Consider the following 23,495-nt stretch of genomic DNA (forward strand, 5'->3'; position numbering starts at 1 on the left):
AGACAAAATGAGAAGAGATACAGGAGAGATACAGGCTGAGAATTCAGTGGGAGAACGTTATCATTTTGGTAAATCAGAGCACAATGTGTGACTTTATTGACATCTGCTAAAGCGCAGAAGACAAACGGACTCACTGGAGCAGCAGGAGGTTTCAGAAAAAGTTAGGAGGAACTACAACTACACTTTTGTGCTACAGTCACTGCAACGAATATTTTGAATTCAATCATTTACATTACATTTACGGCACTTGGCTGACGCTCTTATCCAGAGCGACTTACAATTTGACCATTTTTACACAGGTAGGCCAAGGTGGTGTTAGGAGTCTTGCCCAAGGACTCTTATTGGTATAATGTAGGGTGCTTGCACTGGTGGGGGATTGAACCCCCGGTCTACAGCGTAGAAGGCAGAGGTGTTAACCACTACACTAACCAATCACTGTTTCATTTGCAACAGATTTTTTTAACATGCATTCAGCTCTGCTTTCTCGAGCTCCAACTATGCAGTCACACTCTGATCATGTGATACAGTCCAGGGACTGTAAACAATCAAGAGCCGCAGCACGGCAGAAGGAGCAGCAGAAAGAGAACTTTTCTTTCTCAAACAGTGAAAAAAAAATCCCACCCAGCAATGAAAAGGAAAAATGTTCAGTATCACAAACACATGCAGGGTTTTAATTCTCTGTTTTTGTGATGTCACGAAAACCAGAGAGTTTAGCCTCGCCAGTTTACACTGAAATTATAAAGAGTGGTTCAGCCCAGTGTGATTTTTGAATGAGGCACGATATAGGACAATCAGAACGGACCTCATTTACCTATATCTATCTCAAAGGCATAGTAAAAAAAAAAAAATAACCTGTATAATTTAATACAGATAAGCTGGAAAATGGCCATGCACAATAGATTAAATACGACTGTTGCTGGCACATGAAATCACAAGAATATTATAAGATGGATCTGGAAAATATAACAAAAAAATTTTGATTTTCATTTTTTAATGATCATTTTATTGTAAATACCAGACACGTATACCGCTATTTTAAAAAGTCCTTCAGAACAAATACTTGACGTTCAAAACATCTTTAAAGCTGACTCTTTAAAAAACACAATTTTGCGATAATATTATACACCATGATTAAAAAGGTATCATGACTATCATTAATGCACACACCTACAAAGGCCAACATCTGACTAGATGGAAAACCAAGAAACACACACACACACACACACACACACACACACACACACACACTCACTCTTCACTGTTTCTCTTTCCCATCTACTCCCTAGCCTGTATTGCCCATTAACTAAGAGATTACATTTATGGCAATAACTAAAATGAAGTATGAGTGTATGGCATGACCCTCCATAGGCAAAGAGCCCATAACTCATGGCTAATACGAGCAAGTGAGGAGGAGGCAAAGCCCCTTCTGTTCTCACCTGATTCATTTCCTCCTCGCACGCCGAGTCCTTGCTGCCAAGACGGCAGTTAACATTCAGAAAACGGCAAATAAAACAGGCACGGGAGCCACTTTTCTCCGATGAAATATTCATGCTCCGGCCACATTAAGCGCAACCTCCTGCTGGAACAGAAGTTTAGATTTCTCCATCGGACTGATTGCAGGAGAAGTGCAATTGAAAATCAGTCCGTCTGGAAGGGTGAGGAAGAGGGGGAGGGGGTGGTCATTAGGTGAAGGTTTTTGATCCTACAGGTCCACTTTAATGTGGCGTCGCCCAGAAGCGGCGCAGACAGGCTTTTAATAAAGGAACCACATTCACTCTCAGGTACATGCTATTAAAAACTGTACACAGTGGACCGGATCACAACGTGGCTGCTTTTCTGTTTTTGCTTCTACGTTTCCCTCCCTCGGCGACTGAACACGTCAACGAGAACAATTACGGAACACACTTCAGGAGGGCGATAGGGCTGTGGAGGAATACTCACGCACACGCAGCAGTGAGCGTTTGCATAAACCACATGGGCTATATCGAGACGCCGGCGTCTCTGCATACTAATCTCTCCTCTCTGCCAGCTCCTGGAAGAACACAGAAACAAGAACACACAAACAAAGGATTATACGGAACAGATGATTTTCCGTTCTGAAACTCTCCACTCTCTCCCAGCTGACCCCAAAATCCCCTGGCTGTGCCCTGCAGCAACACCTGCAGTCTTCCTTAGTCCTGCAGCCTATACCAGGGGGCTCGGAGGTGGAATGAAATCATCATGGCGAAGGCTGCAACCCGATTATTAAAAAGAGAATAAATGAACTGCTTTGTTCTCCAGGCCTCACCGGATCCAGCTTCATCTCTCTCGTTCTGATACACACTGCACAAACACAAGAGTGAAACTCTGATATGGAGAGAGAGAGAGAGAGAGAGAGAGAGAGAGAGAGAGAGAGAGAGAGAGAGAGAGAGAGAGAGAGAGCAATAGAGACAGAGAGATAGCAGAGCTTGGTGTGAATGTGAGTGGATGCATCTTTCTGGATCATGACGGATTTCTGATGTTACAGTATCAGGGAGGTTCTCTGTACGCTGATGAATAGGGTGGGGGTGGAATGGAAGCGGGAGGTGAAACTAAATTATTGGTTAATATTATTTTTGTGCACAAAAGTCATAACAGACTTCAACAGAAGATCACAGGAAAACAAGAATTTGAATGATATGATGAATCTTGCCTAATATAACCAAAAAACAAACTAACAAAGTAACTTTAAAGGGGACTTTAAACATACTTAACGCTTAATTTTGCTTAACCTTATATTGGGCAACAAGCAACTTTGTGAAATTACAAGTTAAACTTACGGTAGGATGGGATCTTATTAGTTTTTTTGTGTCTTGCAATTCCTTTCCTTCCTTTTCTGCTTGTATCAGGTTCATACAGCTATCATACTGGCTACTGATGGACCTCACTCCCCTTCTCTGCCTTACACACAATAATACAGCAAGAACGAACAGTGTCTTCTTTCACTGTAGATCCAGTGCTGAGTCCACTCTACATCCAGAGTGGTTGCTGCCCATCTCAGTTCACATTAGGTATGTCTCCCTCTTGCTGCTACTGCAAATGGCAATGAAGCACAGCAGAAAGGACGAAAAGAAAGAGAAAGAGAAAGAGAGAGAGAGAGAGAGAGAGAGAGAGAGAGAGAGAGAGAGAGAGAGAGAGAGAGAGAGAGAGAGAGGCACAGCCACATCTATTTAAACGAGTGGAGAGAGTGAGGGAGGAAGAGGCGACACAAGCAATTATTCACTGAGCTCGGGGCAGAAATGAAACGGGTCTACCACCACCACCACCACCACCACCGCTCCTGCCTGAAGTTTTAATTAAACGCCTTTAAAAAACGGCAAGGAGACGGGAAAATAGAGCTTCAGACAGAGTCCAAACATCAGCCAGGCTTCATACGGGCGAGAAAATGGCTCAGGGGAGGACAGGAGCTTTATTAGCCCTTGAGTTAGCTCTGGACTGGAAGACTACGAATATAGCGTAGAACTGAGTAATCATCAATATTTTCACAAAAATCAACGTTTAGGGGTGGGCAATGTGACAATATTTATACTTATTATGATAAAGTGTCACAATATGTTTTCCCAAGTGTATCGGGGGTATCATCAGGATTCAAAACACACACACAGAGCACTCCCCACAATTACTGGCACCCCTCGTTAAGATGTGTTAAAAGACTTCAATTCAGTTTTTATTTCAGAAGCATAATCTCACACTGGCACCCCTAACAATTCCTAGAAAATAAATGTAATTAAAGCATTTCTACAGTAGTTTATAAAGTTGATCAGAGTGTCTAGGAACCTTTCATTAGTAATTCATCACTTCCTGTTTCCCTGGGGTATAAATATGACGTGACACAGAGGCCCATTTCTCTTATCCGCTCTTCAACATGGGAAAGACAAGAGAACACACCGTTCAAATAAAGCAGATGTGTGTCGCCTTCATGAGTCAGGCAATGGCTACAAGAAACTTCCCCACACCTGCCCATATCTACAGTCAGAGGAATCATCAAGACGTTTAAAACAACTGGAACAGTGGCAAACAAGCCTGGATGAGGACACAAGTTTATCTTGCCCCCACGCAAAGTGAGGAGGACAGTAAGAAAAGTAAAAGTTCTCCAAAGCTCATTGAGAATTGCATCAAAGAGTACCATCTTGGGGTCACCATAACAACCGTCAGGCGCTATCTATATGCCAACAAGCTGTTTGGGAGGAATGCACGGAAAAAGCCTTTCCTCATGTACAAGCATAAACGTAAACGTCTGGAGTTCACTAAGCAGTACTGGGGCTTCAACTGGGACCGTGTGCTTTGGTCAGATGAGACTAAGATAGAGCTTTATGGCAACAAACACTAAGTGGGACTGGCATAACACAAAAGATGAGTATGCGGAAAAGCACCTCATGCCCACTGTGAAGTATGGGTGAGGATCGGTGATGCTGTGGGCCTGTTTCTCTTCCAAAGGCCCCAGAAACCTTGTTAGGGTGCATGGCATCATGAATTCTTTGAAATACCAGGACATTTTAAATCAAAATCTGGTGGCCTCTGCCCGAAAGCTGAAGATGGGTCATCACTGGGTCTTTCAGCAAGATAATGACCCTAAACTCGTGGCCAAATCTACACTAAAATGGTTCACCAGGCACAAAATCAAGCTCCTCCCATGGCCATCTCAGTCCCCAGACCTCAACCCAATTGAAAACCTGCGGGGTGAGCTGAAGAGGAGAGTGCAGAGGAGAGGACCCAGGACTCTGGACGATTTAAAGAGATTGTGCAAAGAGGATTGGTCGAAGATCCCTCTGTCTGTATTCTCCCATCTTGTGAAATGTTATAGGAGAAGATTAAGTGCTGCCTTGTTGGCAAAAGGGGGTTGTACAAAGTATTAACATCAGGGGTGCCAATAATTGTGGCACAGATGATTTCATGTAAAAGAAAAAAAAATTTAATGTGAGATTTTTTCCCCACTGAATAAATGCACTTGAATTAAAGGTTGGATTTTTCTGTTTTTTTGTATTGTTGTCCAGTATTATTAAAAAAAAAAATTAATAGAAACCTAAGAACACATCTTAACAAGGGGTGCCAATAATTGTGGAAGGCGCTGTGTGTGCACACACGCACACACACACGCACACACACACAGGCGTTTTTTCAATTTATATGTTCTTTAAGAGATTAAGTGACCCTTATTAGTCCCACAACGGGGAAATTTCACCTCCGCATTTAACCCATCCGTGAAATGAAACACCACACACTTTAGTGAGCACACACACACTAGGGGGCAGTAAGCACACATGTCCGGAGCGGTGGGCAGCCCAATCCGCAGTGCATGGGGAGCAGTTGGGGGTTAGGTGTCTTGCTCAAGGACACCTCAGTCATGTGCTGTCGGCTCTGGGGATCGAAACTCGCCTTTAAAGACATTTACATATAACATGATACCTATGCTCCATATCAAAATCCTTTGTTATCTTTGCTGCTATTTACACAACAGCTGCAGCAACTTCAGCAGCTGTGAGCTCTTTGCATGCTATTTCATGTGTCTCCAACATGAAGGGTTTCCGACATGATGGGTCAGTCCTTAGTGATTTCCTGAGTGTCCATTGGTCACTTTCACACAAAATGTAGATGGACACATAAATCCACTAGTTACACACAGTAAGAGGCTGATGACATGCATCTCAGCCCATCTTCACAGCATTATGTGATTGTGTCACATACGCTTTTGCAATAAAAACTTTCATCTAGTGGTCTGAAGTTTCTCCAGCAGGACCTAATGAATGCAAGAGTTCTCAAATTCTCAAAACCAGAGGTAAAATATCAAAAGTTACTCTGTTGATTTAAGTTACTTCACTGAATCAGGTAATGCTGAAAAGCATGTAAGCTAAAGACTGTAATGCACAGCTGCGGTGGACCATGTTTGTGTGTTTCACTGTTGAGCTGCTGCCAGTCAAACCATTTGAACTTGTCTGTGACGAGCAGCGCAGGAGAAGAAAAGAACAAACAGTGTTTTAATCATTGTTTCTCATTTTTTATTACCATTCAAACGACTTGGTGTTAGATTTTCACACTTCATTGTAGATCAATTTGAGCTTTTGCCAAAATTGCCAGACGTTCTTCTCTTTTGGCCTGAATTCCAAAAATGAATCTTTCGCCCACTTTCTGGCAGAAATTTCAGAACATCCCTAATCAAGGTAATTTTTCATAATATTGAGAATTATTACAATCATTTATCGCTGTATTGCCCAGCTCTACCCTGAGCACAGCACTTCAAGCCCCTGGAAAGTGAACTTGGTAATGCTTTCTGCACCAGCGACTCCTTGGGAAATATCGAGAAGGCTCCCGTTTATGCTGACAGCAAACTCCGTCACCCAATCCCCTGAGCCTATACTCATGGGTCTCTCTCTCAGACAGACAGACACACACACAAGCAAGAAGCAAGAGGGAAAGGAGGTAATACCACTTTCCAATGGTATTATACATGTGCTTTCACGGTGTCCCCAACCAGGTCGCTTTTAAACCATTTCGTGAAGTGGTCTTTTTAGCACAGGGCAGGTCTTCGATAACAAATCCTGGACTACAAAGGGTACAGAAGCTGTGAAATGCAATGTTTACTTGGAGAGAATTTCTCTGGGGGGTTTCCACAGCAGAATCTGAAGGTGGAGTGTTTTTCCTTATGTTAAACTACATAGTTTTAATAAGTTCTTGCAGGCAAACAGTAAACATGTACCAAGTACACCCAGTGACCAATAAATTACCAATGCATTTCTTGCACGTCCATAAGCATTGCCCTGACCAATTCCAAGGCCAACGTCTCTTGTGGTGCCCACACAAAAGAATTTCAGTCAGTGAAGCTTAGTGAGCTTAAGCTGACCCAGCACGACCACAAGCTAGCAAGATAGGCCATCTGTGTGTAGCCGACTGTCGCCTGTTCATTTGTTTATCCATACACCAACATACTTCGTTCATCCGTTCCCTCATTCATGCATTTTGTCCGTCCACCTGCACGTCTGTTGGTCAGTGACTTTTTTAATCCAGTTACTAGCAGTCAAAGCCGAGTAATGATTTTAGTTCTGTCATGAGCGGTGGACTAGGCTAGGAATGTTGGACAGAGAGCTGTCAATTAAGCTGCTCATTAGCCACACCCACACACTTCTCAGACAGGTGTGATCAGCAGTTTTTAAGCAGTGTTTTATCACATTAATATCTTGTATTTTTATATATTTTTCGATCTTTGCTCGATGTTTAATACAACACTCAATGTGAGTCTCATACAAACATTTTTAATATTTAACTCTTAGTATCATTACCTTCACTGGTTAAACCCAGAGACTCAGATTTGTTCAACTCTTTTAAGATTTGTTCATTCCTACTATGGCACATACACCTTGTTTTACACTTTGAATTATGAAACATCAGAATTATTGATTATTTGCTAATTATTAATCATCGAAGCTCATTGAAACAAATGGGGAAGTACACAATGTACATCACATTTGTGTTTATAATTAAAAGAGGAGTTATTTTATTACAATTTGAATTTGCTGAATTTGATGAGAAGTTACTGTTGTCTTGTTTACGAAAGAAAAAAATCCTTAATATTTTTGCCACATTTTTGACATCAAGCATCAAGCTGAAAAAAGTCAGTACCAGTCAACACAGAATGTAAATCAAACGTATAATTACTCTTGTAATCATGTAATTACATTAAAGCAGTGTAACAAAATGACAAAAATAACTAGACTCCCAAGGGTTAAAGGGCTTTCCTTAATACCTTGTTTCCCTCTTGCTTTGATACTGAAAACCACACACCACAGTGGTTCACTCAACAAAAAGCCACACAAACAGGACTGAGATAAAAAAAGAACACAATCAGGAGGCAGAATCCCATGAAAGACAAGCAAGAAACACAATAAACCAGCAGGGCTTTGGGTCTATTTCTCTCCTGAATCATAACACACGCACACACACACCTAAACACCATCTGGCTTCCTTCAAGCTCGTTTGTCTCCAGAGAGGGGGGTCTCTGAGGAGAGGGGTTTCACTCATCCACAACTCCCAGATGCACCACTCTGATCAAGACCCATAACACCAGTGTGTGTGTGTGTATGAGAGAAACACCTGGTAAAATACCTTCATTTATGAGGCTTCTATGCAGGAACAGGCAGCTATTATTGTGAATCACTGAGGCTGGGTGATTTAAAGGGGTACTTCTCTGATTTTTAAAGCTTCCAAGTGATCCTGTCATTGAGTTGTAAACAAAGTCATTCAGAGTGGTTTGATGTCAAATGATCCTTTGCAGAAAAAGTTACTGACTGATTTCTTTCCAATGGGTGTGATAGGAACCAGAGGTCATAATGTTCACAATGCAAATATAGCCTTTTTGCTAACTATCTAAGACTACCAGTGAACCTATAGGCATCTTCTTAGGTTTATACATAACGTTGTTAATGGTAAAATAGTGGTAAATCTAAAAAGACATTTTTTCTTTAGGAATGACTTTGCCTTTAATGCCTTTCATGTACCTTTGCACCATTAATGTACTTTTAAAAAATACATTTTAGGCCACAACTTTCTCTCAAAATGATCAAAAATCAATATCTGAGGAATCAGGGACTTCATGTGATAACATTCTGTGAGAGAGCTTTTAGAAGCATTACACCCTTCAGACTTCTGGTTCCTATCAACACCACTGTGAACAATTCTGACTCGGTAACACAATATAACCAATTAATTCTGCAGATACTTTGTAAAATCATTGGAACGAGTTGAAATATGTTGTCCCGCCTCAGAACATACTGTCAAAGCACACGAATACCATATTTTAGCTGTGGTCACGGTTACAACAAAGTGGAAACTCAAGCTTGTTTATTTTCTCAGTTAAACCTGCTTCTGCATGATGTTACTTCATTACTCACTGTCCTGAAATGGGTTACTAGACAATCTAAATAAGAGGATCCACAGTTCAGTTAGAAGAAGACTCTCAGTCGGTATCCGTGGCTCTTTTTTCTGAAAACACACTAATGTGGTGTGCTGGTCGAGCAGCAAAGTGGCAAAGTCTTTCTTTTTTTTTTTTTTTTAAGCGGCTCTTGCTTGCCTGCCATTATGCCCCCATGATACTACTGTCAATTGGCAGGGGTTACAGAGTGCGATCAGACGACAGTACACATCGTGATTTTACAAGCCTAGAAAGGAAAATAGCTCTTAGCAGCTTTGGAGTTCAGGAAGCACATACGGGTTTTAGGGTCAAGTGCAGAAATGTATCAGCTTCCATTGCAAGATCCACATGATATGCATGCATACACATTCATGCGCACTAATATCTGCCTAAACCATAATGATGGCATGCACAGGACGCACAACATTGTGTTTCTCATGTTGACGCTGCTGGAACAACTGTTAACTGGGATGTGATGAAAATCAGCATAACAATACATTATACTATAATAGCATCCAAACACCCCTTATATACTACTTTAAATCTCCACAGAAAAACACTGCCAATAGAATGGGATGTTGTAGAGCAGCTGCACATGAGCAAAGCCTCCATACCCAGTACCAAGGGGTATAAAGCCCCCCCAGTATTGGGCTGTGGAACTGTGTTCTCTGGAGTGATAGAGCCCCATCCAATACTTTTGGGATGACCTGGAATGTCATTTGTGATCCAAAACTAAACCACTAAAGAGGCTATATTTTAAAATCTCAAATCCGTGGGCCAGAAAAAAAAATTTCTATTTAATTTTTAATTAATGTTGTGTTGTAACCCGAACTGGCCATTGTTTATTCAAAATACACAGTAAAATATAGGCACTTGGAGTAGATCTTGAAATATTACGTAAATATTTGAAGTATTCAGAACTTAAATGGAGGAGCTCAGGCTTTTAAACCTACCTATTTGCTTGAACTAGACGTATGGCATCCTTACTTTCTGCAAGCTCATTAAGACTTGAGCTCAATTTCTGAGCTGCTGAGCTAACATTAGGCATTTATACTGGCTGAACTGCAGCTGAAACGCGTTTGGTGATATGACTGGTGTGGAACTGTGTAGAATTGAAGTGTAACCGCTGTCCTAATGAGTCAGAGCACATTAGATTGCAGTGCATGCTGGGGACTGTAGTGCAGCACATTGTGAAGCAAGCTAATATTAACAGAAAAGTAAAATGCTTTTGCAGGCCACATAGGATTGTGTCGCTGGCCTGATCTGGCCCACGGCCCTTGTGTTTGACATATGGGAGCTGCATTGTGGAGATGATGACTGGTTAAAAAAAGCACAAGGGGCCTTCCAAAAAGTGGTGCTTCATATCAATCATGCTGTGTCCTTGTTTCACTGCAGAAAACCCTTCAGTCTTGCTGTCCTCCAGGATGTCAACATTGCTGCACTCTACAGGATAAGCCATTATATTACTTCAGCGTAAAAACTCAACCAGCTTTCAGCCAAAGAAGCAGTTCTGATCCACAGTATTGCAGCTTTGCAACCACAGAATAGAGCAAAAATGTGTATAAATCACAGGGTAATGTATCCATTACAGGTTAAAACCACTCTCTGGCACCAAGGGCATCTCTGGAAATAATAACCCTGCAACATTTTGCTCATGCACTCACACTCGATGATAAATTGAGAGAAGAAATAGTGTTTTCTTTCAGGTCCTATTGGGCCCAACTAGATCCATAGTGGCAAACAGCCATCTCTGCATCTTCACATTAAGTAGCCCTCTCTTCTGCAGCCTACAAACAACACACTCCTCTTCCTCACCTTTATTTAGCTGCGCACTCAGTCTATTTACAGAACGATGAACACTCCTGTTGGCTTCTCCATTAACGGACTCGTGCACTCGTCCCTGTGCAGAGCTGGTCCAGCCGCTGTTCCAGCTAAGACAGCAAAACCTTACCAAGTGCTTTCACACTGACTGGCTTATTACTGCAACTTCTGTCTCTCTCTCTCTCTCTCTCTCTCTCTCTCTCTCTCTCTCTGCTGAGCCTGAAACTGGAACTTCTTCGCTTTCGGCAGGCCAGAGAATCGTTCATTGGTTCGACAGCATGTGCTGAAAAGAGAAAACAAAAACAAAACCTCTGCATTCAAAACAGACCCATTGGCAACTCCTGACTCTGTACCTGCTCAAGGCTGAGACAAAAAAAAAAACCTTATACCAACATATCAGTATCAAAATATATAGATCTGGACAGTGACACAACATAAATATTTAAATGTAAACAAACACAAACCTAGAACGTCCTAGGAATACAGCGAGTGTGCACAAGGCTCTGTAAAGAAAGTGATCAATAACCAGTGAGCGCTTGCTGTCAGATGAAATGTCCAAGCGGTACAGCAGTAATGTCGGAGTGAATTCCTCAGAACTGTGACTAGAATACTGAGAAGCTGCTTGCGTGCTGTCCATGTGATTTCCATTCCAGGTGACCACATCAAGATGGTAAGAAACACTGCATGGTAATTTATTAAAATACAAAGCAGAATCATATGCAAATCAGTTAATGGAAAATATGGAAAGCAAAGGGTTTTATTGCCTTCTTCCTACTAAGAGCACAGTAAAATGCAACTGTTGATCCTGACCATGTAGCAACGACAGAGATGCTCAGGCAGATGTATCCTATATCTGTGAACACGCCTAATGTGTGCGCCTAAGGTGCCTCCAAAAACGAATTCAGCTACAACATCATAAATGAGGAAGACATACAAACAGCAAGTACACGAAGACAACAAGACATCATAAAGGAAAGTGGGGCTCATGCATCTGGTCATTTTCTGTGCCTACAGCATCATCAACATAGAGGTAGGCAATATGAATTTTGTTATAATAATCAAATGTATTGTCATAAACAGTGTGCTTCTCAGCGTATACCAGGGATATCATCCTAATCAGCTGTAAGTTTCATTAAGAGAGAGCCCTGTTTAACTCTAGTCCTCTTTTCGTTTAGTACAGTATACACACACACACTTTGAGTTACTGTTGCCTTTCAATCATCACAAACCAGTCTGTCCGTTCTCCTCTGACCTCTCACATCAACAAGGCATTTTCGTCCACACAACTGCCGCTCACTGGACATTTCCTCTTTTTCAGACCGTTCTCTGTAAACCCTAGAGATGGTTGTGTGTGAAAATCCCAGTAGATCAGCAGTTTCTGAAATACTCAGCACCAACAACCACGCCACGTTCAAAGTCACATAAATCACCTTTTCTTCCCCATTCTGATGCTTGGTCTGCACTTCAGTAAGTTGTCCTGACCACCTCTACATGCCTAAACGCATTAAGTTCTTTCTTTTTATTTTATTAATCCCACAAACGGGGAAATTCCACCTCCGCACTCAACCCACCCGTGAAGTGAAACACCACATACACACTAGTGAATAGACACACACACTAGGGGGCAGTGAGCACACTTGCCCAGAGAGGTGGGCAGCCCTATCCACGGCGCCCGGGGAGCAATTGTGGATTAGGGGGTTGTCTTGCTCAAGGACACCTCAGTCACATGCTGTCGGCCCTGAGGACTGAACTGGCAACCTACCGGTCACAGGGCCAGTTCCCTAACCTCCAGCCCACGATTGTCCCGGCCTTGTGATTGGCTGATTAGCTATTTTGTGTTAACAAGCCACTTAACAGGCTTAATTATTAATTACTAATAAAGTGGCCAGTGAGTGTATATATGCACATGCACATATTAAGCATGTCCCAGCATTTTCCAGCTTAAGTGATTGATGTTCTGGATGAGTTGTACAATAATCAGAATATAAGGTGTTTCAATAACTGTAGTCTAACATTTTGCAGTCGCCAAGTAGACGAGGCTGAAGAGGCTCTTATTTTCTTCTTATTTTCCAATTTTCCGTTCCATGTTAAATGCTGCTACAGAGATAACATTTCACCTAGTAGTAACAGTTCACTAAAAAACCTTGTTGGAGCTCATTACCAAGAACAACTGCACAGCGAAGACACTGGACTTTTTCAGCAGCAAATCAGCATATAATTAAGTGTTTATCAACTAGCTGAATTTCCTAGAGAGCAACACCAGGTGTGCTAGCACAATCATGTACCCCCGGACAAAAGAGACAAGAGCATTTCATGCTTGCTCAAGCCAAATGCCACTGCTATACCAAGAAGTATTTGGGGAGTAAGATTAGACAAAAAGCCCCCCGATTATCCATCCATCCATCCATCCATATCCTGCTGGAGAACAGTACTGTAGCCCTCTCTTGATGCTTAGGCCTGTATCTTTTAGCTATGTTTCTGAAAGCAACCACAACCACACTGAGATAGCTTTAAAACACTGTTCATAACAATTTGTTGTCTCAATGTCCTCTACATTGAGTATTCTGAGTATCCAACATTTAAAGCAACATTAACACAATGACACACTTCTAAACAAAATACATCTAAACAAAGGTGTAAAGCAATACCCTTCATAAACACCAAGCCCAGTGGATAGACAATCCTTAGCAATGCTATCCTAAAGTCATGACAATGCTTGGTAATGGCATCAAACCATAAATGAACCGAAAGGACTGATGCAATGACTCTAGGGGTGTGCTTTGTGTTGATAGGCCCAAATGGGAGGATGCATCCAAAGACGGAAAAAAGTTTCGACGAAGCTGAGTATCTTTGAGCAATGTACCTAAAAGCAAAGCCAAGCCTAGACCAGATGTTAATGCAGAAATCAGAGTTATTATATTAAACCAGGAACAAGCCACAATCAAGGACTTCCAAACTCAGTCATGATGTTTGTTCAGTTCAAATGGCTGATATGTTCCTTTTGCCTTTCAAATAAAAAAAGCCTACGCAAGAGCAGTGATTAGTCCCTTATTGAAGTAAATGTTCATAATGGAAAAGGTTATAGTACCAAAGTGTGTGTGTGTACATGTGTACGTGTGTGTAGGTGAGCGTAAGGTAATGATTTCAGGCAGACACAGTCGGGCCAAACCGACCAGCCAAACACATTTGATTATAGAGCATTACAGCAGCCTCTGGCACAGAACACACAACTAATGAGAACATGAGAAGGGACTCATCCGCCATAACCAACACACACACAGAAACAGAGAGAGAGAGGGAGAGAGAGGGAGAAAGACACCACAAGCACCTTAAATAAATCTCACTGAGGCTGGGCAGGGAGAGAGAGAGAGAGAGAGAGAGGATTAGATGAATTTGCATGCCATTAACAGGAAAGAAAAAAGAGAGGAAAAGAAAAAGTGTTTTGGGCATCTGTAGATCATTATTCACAACAGCCGCGGTAATTCCCTCCTCTTCCACCACACACGCCACTCTCGTTTCTTTGTGCCCTTAAACCAATTACGCCTGCTTTGGCCTGTTCACTTCGCTGACGGCATGAAAGAGATGGATTAGAATGAAAGGATGTACCAATGGACATAAACAAGCCAGCACAGGCAGACACAGAGACACATGCATACAAAGCAACGTCCCCACACACAAAATCTGCCCTGTAAAGCATCACGGCCTGTCCAACATATCGGTGGATTATTTCAGTTAGGGCTGGGCCGTACACTCTTAGAAAAAAGGGTAAGACACTGTCACTGGGGCAGGACCCTTTTTGTCACTGGGGTGATACCCTCAGAGGTACATCTCAGAACCTTTAGTCAGGGAACATAACTGTACCATAATCCAGTTAAATGATATTTTCTAAGCTGTACTGACTCCACACCTCCCATCTCACCTCCAGGCTTTTTATTTTATTGCTCTGTTTTAAAACATTAGTTCATAAAAAGAGACAAATATCTACTTTTCCTCTGGGAAAAACTTATTTAAGGTGCACAGTTGGACCTTAAAACCGTTGTCGCACCTTTGAGGGTGCACTTACATTGTTTGTACCTTGGACAAATCATGTATCTGCACGGTACCTTTATTACTAACAGTGTATGACAATATTTACTGTAGGAGTGCAACGATTATTCAACTGAGCTGTAAAAATCTACAATCAACGAGCAAATTAGCTGGCAACTAATTTAGTAGTCAATTAGTTGGTGACATCACCATGTGCGTTTCTCAAGCTAACTAGGAATGCAGGAGCGTCTGATTCACTGTTTAAACTTAAATTTTAATTTAGACTTTACTTCATCAAGAGAAAAATGTTTTATTAAATATTACTGCTACTTTGCACACACATGGTTTTAAATTTGAACAGGAAAAAGATGTTGGAGTTTTATTTATATTTAGCAGGAAAGTTCATTACAACAGTAAAACAGGAAATTATTGAAGTCATTCATCTTTGTTGGTCTTCATTGTTAGCAAATCCCTGCTGTCGTAACAAAACCTTGTATCTCCACTTTGTCACTTTAGTTTTTGACACAATTTGGAGTGCCTTTGGTCTCTTACACTGTGCATAAATTTCATGATGAAAGAACCAAAGGAAGTGGCACAAAATTACTTGGGGGGAAGTTCTGGTTACATTAAAAGTAGTTTTCTGTTAAAAGTAAAAGTAAATCCCCCTTAAAATTACCTTTTTGAAGATATGAGGTTTTGTTCTGATAGCAGCGAAATGCATGAAACAACCTCAAGCTATATTTAAAGGCTGACACCTGCATAAGACTAAATAATCAATTATTCTTTTCAATAATCCACAGATTATTCGACTATCAAATTAGTCATTTGTTGCAGCCCTAAAATCAAGACACAACGTTTTTCTGAGCATATTGTGAATATCGTCAGTACTACTAGAATACTGACCAACTGAAATACAACAATTAACACTAATCAATCATTGACTGAATATCAGTCAATAGTGCAGGATCAGCAAAATTCCCACCAATCAAGCATTGATATTAAGGGCTTGTTTTATACTAATTTATAATTGATTATTTACAGTTTACAACTAATAAATCACATCATTATGTACAACACTGCTTGCCTAAAATTACTGCAGTTAAATTTAGACTATATTAAACTACATAGGCTTACAGTATGTGTTACAGCAATTTTAGTTCCTTGAAATTTTCATATTGGTCAGGACCTACAAAGCATGCTTTGGACATAAAAGCAGGCATGGATGTGGTAAGGACGGAGAAAAAGGAAAAAAACAATGGCGAAAGAGATTAAAGCAAAGAGGCGGCGGCATTTCAAATCCAGTCTAAATCCAGTGTGGGCTGCACCCATGCAGTTTACTGGCAACTCCACTGCCACAAACAAACCACTACAACTCAAACTACTAGAATTAGCATCTCCAGAGCTAATGGTGCTGCATGACTGCCAATGAGGCACTATAACAGCGCGTGTGTGCGTCGTTTATCCAACAAAGAAAGCCATTCAGTAAATGCAGGTGGACCCAGGTGGCTTGATTAGGGCTGAAAGCAGGGACGATGCTGTCTGTAATGACGCTTCCCCACAGTGTGGCAGAATGGAGATTAGGCCGCTGTTTTTGTCGCATACACACAACACACAAAACAAGAAGAAAACACCCCAAACCATGGACAGATGGGTCTGATGGAAATGTAGAAAGAACTTGGCTGGTTGAAGATAAATCTGTATCTGGTTGCTTTTTACAGCAGCACATTTTTCCTCCAACCTCAAAATTCATAGACAGGCTCTGGTTTGAAATTTGAGATTTTTGTCACAATCTCAAAGTTCAAAGAGCTTCTACAGGCTCACATAAGCTGTGAGTGAAAGAGAAGCCTGACCAGTCTTGTGCTGCTTCTGTGACTTCTTGATCAGAGTCCTGTTAAAGGAATACCTCAGGGTTTACCTTACATTTACGGTATTTGGCTGACGCTCTTTTCCAGAGCAACTTACAATTTGATTATTGTTACACAGGTAGGCGAAGGCAGTGTTAGGAGTCTTGCCCAAGGACCCTTATTGGTATAGTGTAGGGTGTTTGCCCAGGTGGGGATTGAACCCCAGTCTACAGTGTAGAAGGCAGAGATGTTACCCACTACACTAACCAACCACCCCACCTTAACTCACCAATCAGTGCTGCATTTGCATTTTACATTCAATTATTACACACAATTTCCCTGTATTCAGCAAAAGAACAGAAAAACGTACTTATAATGACAGCCGATGGAAAGTTGCTGAATTCAGGTGCCCAAAGGGTGTTTTTTTCTGTTCTTTGCAAAGTTAGAAACTCAAAAGCAACTCAATTCAAGCTTAGAACCTGTGTAATTTCTCAAATAATGGCCCTTATGTGCTCTTATTCCGACCTCAGATGCTGCAGGTCACCTACCAATGGCTCCCTGCAGTTTAACCCCTTCTTTAGAGCAGCCTGGGTCACACATCTTCTTAGGACAGGTTAACGTTGTTAGCTGGATACCTCTGAACTAAGCTTGACTTAATAAGATCATGAAGCCAAAAGGAAAAGAAGCTTATCTGAGATTAAGAATGCGTAACACAAACCACCTGCAAGACTTTTCAAAACCTGAAAATCCTGAAAAACGTCAACTTCAGCCAGGATGATCATGGAAGTTTTAGGTACACGGTCATGTGCTCCAGACCTCACCACACAGTGATGAATTTAAAATGAATAAATACATAAATAAATAAATAAATAAAAAGACAGATCTGAGAACAACAGCTGCTATTAATACCTCATCTTTGGTCAATTATTAATGGATTAACAGGACCTTACACAACTGCAAAGCCAAATGAATGCATTCATAATTCATGTGTGGTATTAATGGCCGGCGCTGCCGATCTGAAGATGGCCAGATCTATTCTGGGGCCACTTTGGCTGTCCACTGCCAGAGAGAGGGAGGAGTAAGCGGAGTGCACTCTCCATACCCCAGATGGTCCCCCTTTTCTTTCTCGCTCTCCCTCTCTGCTTTTTGACACATCGTTTGTGATCACTGGGACGATTTGGCGATTAAAGGCGCATAATCTGATTGTCATTGTGACACAGAGAGCAAGGCTGGTGCAAAAATACACACATACATGCTGCAACAGACCAGCTTAACCAGCCAAAGACCAATTCCCTTTCAATTAGCCACCAAAAGTGAGATCACTTTGTCCCCCGCCCATATATTCTCCCACCCACCCAGCCCAGTCCATCTGCTGTGGTTAGCCACAGTACGGCCCACTAAACGATCCTTAACACTTTACAAGCTGTTATCAATTACAAACTCTAACATTCTCCAGCTCTGCTCGACTTTATCCTGCTACTCTAAGACTCCGCTTGCTTTATTTCACTCGCCGGGGCTCCTGGACTGAAAAGAGGAAACTATAACATGTAAAGAAAGACGGAGTAAGAACGAGTGCTTTCAGGTTACAGTGAGGTGTACAGCACTGAGTCGCTCACTCACATTGACTTTAACGGATTTCTCAGAGATAAGAATGAGAAACAAGCGCGCAGTCAGAGCCTCAATCGACTCTCAACAGACCAACATCGGAAATCACAAACAATTAACCTTCAAGAACGTGAACTTGACTGAACCTGTGTTTGGAGGGAGAGAGAGAGAGAGAGAGAGAGAGAGAGGGAGAGGGAGTAAAAGAAAGAAAGAGATAAAGAGAGATACAGAGAGAGAGAGAGAAAAAGAGAAAGAAAGAGAGACAGAGAGAGAAAAAAAAGAGAAAAAGGGAGAAAGAAAGAAAAAGAGAAAGAGAAAAGGAGAGTGAGACAGAGAGAGAGAAAGAATGAGGGAGAAAGAGAAAGAAAGAGAAAAAGAGAGACAAAGAGAGAGAAAGAAAGAGAAAGAGAAAAAGAGAGACAGAGAGAGAGAGAAAAAAGAGAAAGAAAGGGAGAAAGAGAAAGAAAAAGAGAGAGAAAAGGAGAGAGTGAGCCACAGAGAGAGAAAAAAGAAAGAAAGAAAGACAGAGAGAGAGAAAAAAAGAGAAAGAAAGAGAAAAAGAATGAGAGAGAGAGAAAAAGAGAAAGAAAGAGGGAGAAAGAGAAAAGGAGAGATGAGACAGAGAGAGGGAGGGAGAGAGAGCGAAAAAGAAAGAGAAAGAGAGAAAAAAGAAAGAAAGAAAGACAGAGAGAGAGAAAAAAATAGAGAAAGAAAGAGAAAAAGAATGAGAGAGAGAGAAAAAGAGAAAGAAAGAGGGAGAAAGAGAAAAGGAGAGATGAGACAGAGAGAGGGAGGGAGAGAGAGCGAAAAAGAAAGAGAAAGAGAGAAAAAAGAAAGAAAGAAAGACAGAGAGAGAGAAAAAAATAGAGAAAGAAAGAGAAAAAGAATGAGAGAGAGAGAAAAAGAGAAAGAAAGAGGGAGAAAGAGAAAAGGAGAGATGAGACAGAGAGAGGGAGGGAGAGAGAGCGAAAAAGAAAGAGAAAGAAAGAAAGACAGAAAGAAAAAGACAGAGAGAGAGAGAGAGAGAGAGAGAGAGAAAGAATGAGGGAGAAAGAAAAAAGAGAAAAAGAGAGAGAGAGAAAAAAGAAAGAAAGAGAAAAAGAGAGAGAGACAGAGAGAGAGAAAAGAGAAAGAAAAAGGGAGAAAGAGAAAGAAAGAGACAGAGAGAAAGAAAGAAAGAAAGAAAGAAAGAAAGAAAGAAAGAAAGAAAGAAAGAAAGAAAGAAAAAGAGAGAGGGAGTAGGAAAAAAGAGAAAAAGAGAGAGACAGAGAAAGAAAAAGAGAAAAAAGAGAAAGAAAGAGGGAGAGAGAGAAAAGGAGAGATGAGATAGAGAAAGAAAGAAACGGAGAAAGAGAAAGAAAAACAGAGAAAGAGAAAAAGAAAGAGAGAAAGAAAAAGAGAGAAAGAAAAAGAGAGAATGCGAGACAGGGAAAAAGAGAGAGACAGAGGAAGAGAGAGAGAGTGAGCTTGCAAAAATAAGAAAGTTAAGAGCGAGACAGAAAGAGTGAGAGAGAAACAGAGAGGGAAGGGAGGCCGAGTGAGGGTGAGTTACAAAGAGAGAGAGCGAATGAAAGAGCGAGAGAAAATGACAGGAAAAGAAGGAAAAGAACAACAGCGAGAAAGACCAACGAGGAGGGAACACAGAAATAGAAAAAGAGAGGAGGGAATGCAGGAGGTGACAGACAGACAGATAGATAAATAGAGGAGGCAAGAAAAAGTGAGAGAATGAGAAAGGAGCAGAGAGAGGGAAAGGGGAGCAGAGAGGAGGTGATGGATAGATACATAGACAGATAAACAGATAGAACCAAGAGAGAGAAAAAGAAGGGGGAAAGAGGGAGAAAAAGAGGTGCAGAGAAAAAAACTGGGTGAGAGAGAGACTATTGTTGCTCTTTCTCTCCCTCTCTCTCTCTCTCTCTCTCTCTCTCTCGTCTTTAAGCCTTTCTCTGCTACTCGATGACTGAATTCTGGCAGCGCTTCACCATCCAGTCAACCTCCATCTGTCAGATGCCAGACAAGGCAGGATACATTTTCTCCTCTTTTTACGCTCCTACGGACGTTCCTGGTCACTCTCAGAATAAATCACACCCTGATGTGACCTGAATAGAGCGGCTAGTGGCTCCTTAGTGGAGCCGGAGGCGTCCATCAAATCGCCAGGGCAAGCGTAAACACTACACAGGCTACTCCACCGTCATCTGACAAGCGTCTTCAAACAGAAACACAAATCGAGATCCTTCCTTCACCGATCATTCTCGCCGTACACCTCAACACCCGGAAAAGGCTCAGAAGACATGAGCCAGTCACTATTAGTGATTACAAAAACACGGTCCGGTCACTTTACATCTTCATGCCAGCTGGACTGTGTAACACCCCACCTTCACGGCTCAGATGCAGCGCTGCTTCACCCAGGCCCGGTTCTGTGGGGGTGCACAAGCATGCACTGGACCCTTAGTTTGGATTTCTGACAGGTCAGTTTTGGAGGAAATGCTTTTAGACAGGCTGCCTGGCTCAGCACCGTGGCGTGCAGACAACTTTTTTAGGTGAGTACAAGAACTCTGGCAGCGCCGTATGAAGAACAAACACTGCTAAAGTCACGGCAAACGGAAAACAGGTCTCGGAAAACCGTCGAATCATGACCACACGCACTATTCCAATACACACACTTCCAAATGATGGCTCTTCAAGAGCTCCTCTGCAAAGGCAATAGCCCTATTTAGAGCCATTTGCATGCTACAAAGGTTCTTTTTGGTGAAATGGCTCTTCAGACGGTCTTCTATATGGTTCTACGTAGCAGCAAAAAGGCGTTCTTCTGTTGTTGACATCATCATAGTAGCAGTACCCTTCCTGGTGCTATATAGAACCATATTCAACACATTCACTATCAATCTAAAGTTCCATACAGATCCAACTGCATGCTTAAATGGACCTCTGCCTGGTGAAACGGTTCCTCTGATTTATGCAGAACGTGTTATGGAAAATGGTTTCCCACAGCACCAATAAGGGTTCTTCTGTTGTTGATGTCGACAGTAGCAGAACCCTTTTTGGTGCTATAAAGAAACGTATTCGCCATCAATCTTTAGTTCTACATGGAACCATTTGCATGCTTAAATGGTTCCCTGCATGGAGAATGTGTTGAGGGAAATGGTTCTATATAGCATCAAAAAGGGTTCTGCTACTGTGCAACTGTGGAAGAACCCTATTTGGTGCTTTATTGTCAGCAGTACATGTTCTCCATCAATCTGAAGAACCACGTCACCAAGCACAGAAGCCTTTAAGCAATGGTTCTAGACAGAACCACTGCATCACTAAAGAACCCTCAAAGGGTCATCTTTTCCAAGTGGGTACCCAAGGAGATATTCTGTTAGCTATCCTGGGAGGTTAATGTGAAGCCTCGCTCTTCCACAGGATCGTTAGCCTTATTTATTTGTTTATTTATTTGTTAACTTATTTGGCTTGTAGTCATTCCCACAAATTCCACTTCCCTGCTGTGCAGCTGCACTTATGTCTGTACTCGTTTCTCAGTGACTGTGTTTGGGAACCGGGACTGTGTTTTAGGAGGAGGGGTGGGGGTCAAGTCCCAGCAAACCCGAAGAGGCGAGGCTCCATCCTCATCCCACCACAACAAGCTAGAGCAACCTCCGCGTCTGTTAAATCCGCCCAGAGAAAGTTCCACAGCCACAGCCGAGGCGCCAAAAAACGAGCTATTCCTGTGAGGAAAGTTGACGCGAGTCCCGCGTGACAGAGAAGCAGAAGGAAAATCCAGCGAGTTTTAAACGCTCACGTTACCTTCCATCGCCGTAACGGCCGTAACGGCCCACAGAAGAAACGTTAGCACGTCCACGGCCATGGCCAAAGGCGTCCTCCTCCACTCGCCGTCGCTGCCCCTCGTGGAAACCGCGAACTCCTTTCCGTCGTAATTCCGTAGGCGAGCGTCGTGTTACATCGCCGGTGAAACGCCGTGTGTGAGACCGTGTGAGTGTGTGAGAGGGAGAGAGAGAGGGAGAGAGAGCGAGGCTCGCCGCGAATGAGAGGGAGAAACTCCAACTGCCAGCCTCAGCCTCTCAGCGCGCGGATGACAGGAGCCGAGCCGGCCCCGCCCCCAGAGTCACCGCAGCCAACCCGAGAGCGAGAACCGAACCGCGCCGACCAATCGCAGCCGCCCAGCCCTCCCCGCGCGCATTGTTATTCAAAACAAAAACTTTTCGCAGGCCCGCTCCGGCGCGGCGGACCGCGGGGCTTTGGAAGGGAAACGGCGCCGCCAAGCGGCCGAAGAATCGCACAGCTTTGAAAAAAATCTCTGCGCTCTTCGAACAAGATGCTTCTTCAAGGGTTCTTCAGTAAAGGCAGTGGTTCTATTCAGAGCCGTGAGTTCCGCTTAGAGCCATTTGTATGCCTAAAAGGTTCTCTGCATAGTCAATAGGTTCTTTAGATTGACGGAGAATGTGTTGTATGTTTTCTGAAATTGGTTCTATGTGGTGCGGTGGGTAGCGCTGTCGCCTCACAGCGAGGCGGGCCTGGGTCCTGGGTTCAATTCCCTGACCGGGCAACTGCGGTCCTCTCTGTGTGGAGTTTGCATGTTCTCCCCGTGTCTGCGTGGGTTTCCTCTGGGTTCTCCGGTTTCCTCCCACAGTCAAAAGACCTGCAGTCAGGCCAATTGGACATGCTAAATTGCCCCTGGGTGTGTGCGAGTGTCTGTCTGTCTGCCCTATGATGGACTGGTGACCTGTCCAGGGTGTCTTCTGCCTGATGACCTCTGGGATAGGCTCCAGCAACCTCCTGTGACCCTGAGGGAGAAGTGGCTTAGAAAATGGATGGATGGATCTATATAGCACCTGAAAGGGTTCTGCTTCTGTTGTCACGATGTCAAGCTTGTAAAAGTACACTCTTAAAGATGGTTCTTTAGTTAACATTTAAAAAACGGTTCTATAAAAGAACCACAAACACTAAGAACCCTTTGCACAATTAAATGGTACTTTGCATCATGAAAGGATTCTGCAGAATGCTTTGGATGGTTCCATGTAGAACGTTTTTGAAAAGGGTTCTCTACAGCACCCAAAAGCGTTCTTCTGTTGTTAGCTTGTAACAATACACTGTCAAAAAAGATACGTCTTAAAGGGTTCTTCAGGAAAGAGAAAGGTTCTATAAAGAACACTGACAGAACGTTGTGCATGATTAAAGATAAACATTACCAGATGGATTGATGGAGGTGGAGATAGTTCTGCATGTATCCCTTTTGAAAAAGGGTTCTTATACTGTTACGATGTCAAGCCTGTGACAACAGA

At 42.4% G+C, this 23,495-nt stretch overlaps 1 protein-coding gene across 2 annotated transcripts in view; it reads right to left on the reverse strand.

The window, feature by feature from the left end:
• The window catches only part of LOC108430182 (ephrin type-B receptor 1), a 406,692-nt gene extending 384,424 nt beyond the window's left edge, over positions 1 to 22,268 (reverse strand). For both annotated transcript variants that reach the window (XM_017702512.2, XM_017702510.2), the window contains exon 1: positions 22,000 to 22,268. In XM_017702512.2, coding sequence (XP_017558001.1) covers positions 22,000 to 22,060 — 61 coding nt within the window. In that variant the 5' untranslated portion in view covers positions 22,061 to 22,268. The remainder of the gene's footprint in view (positions 1 to 21,999) is intronic.
• Positions 22,269 to 23,495: the final 1,227 nt, after the last annotated feature.

Source organism: Pygocentrus nattereri, chromosome 19 (assembly GCF_015220715.1).
Source record: "Pygocentrus nattereri isolate fPygNat1 chromosome 19, fPygNat1.pri, whole genome shotgun sequence".
NCBI lineage: Eukaryota > Metazoa > Chordata > Actinopteri > Characiformes > Serrasalmidae > Pygocentrus > Pygocentrus nattereri.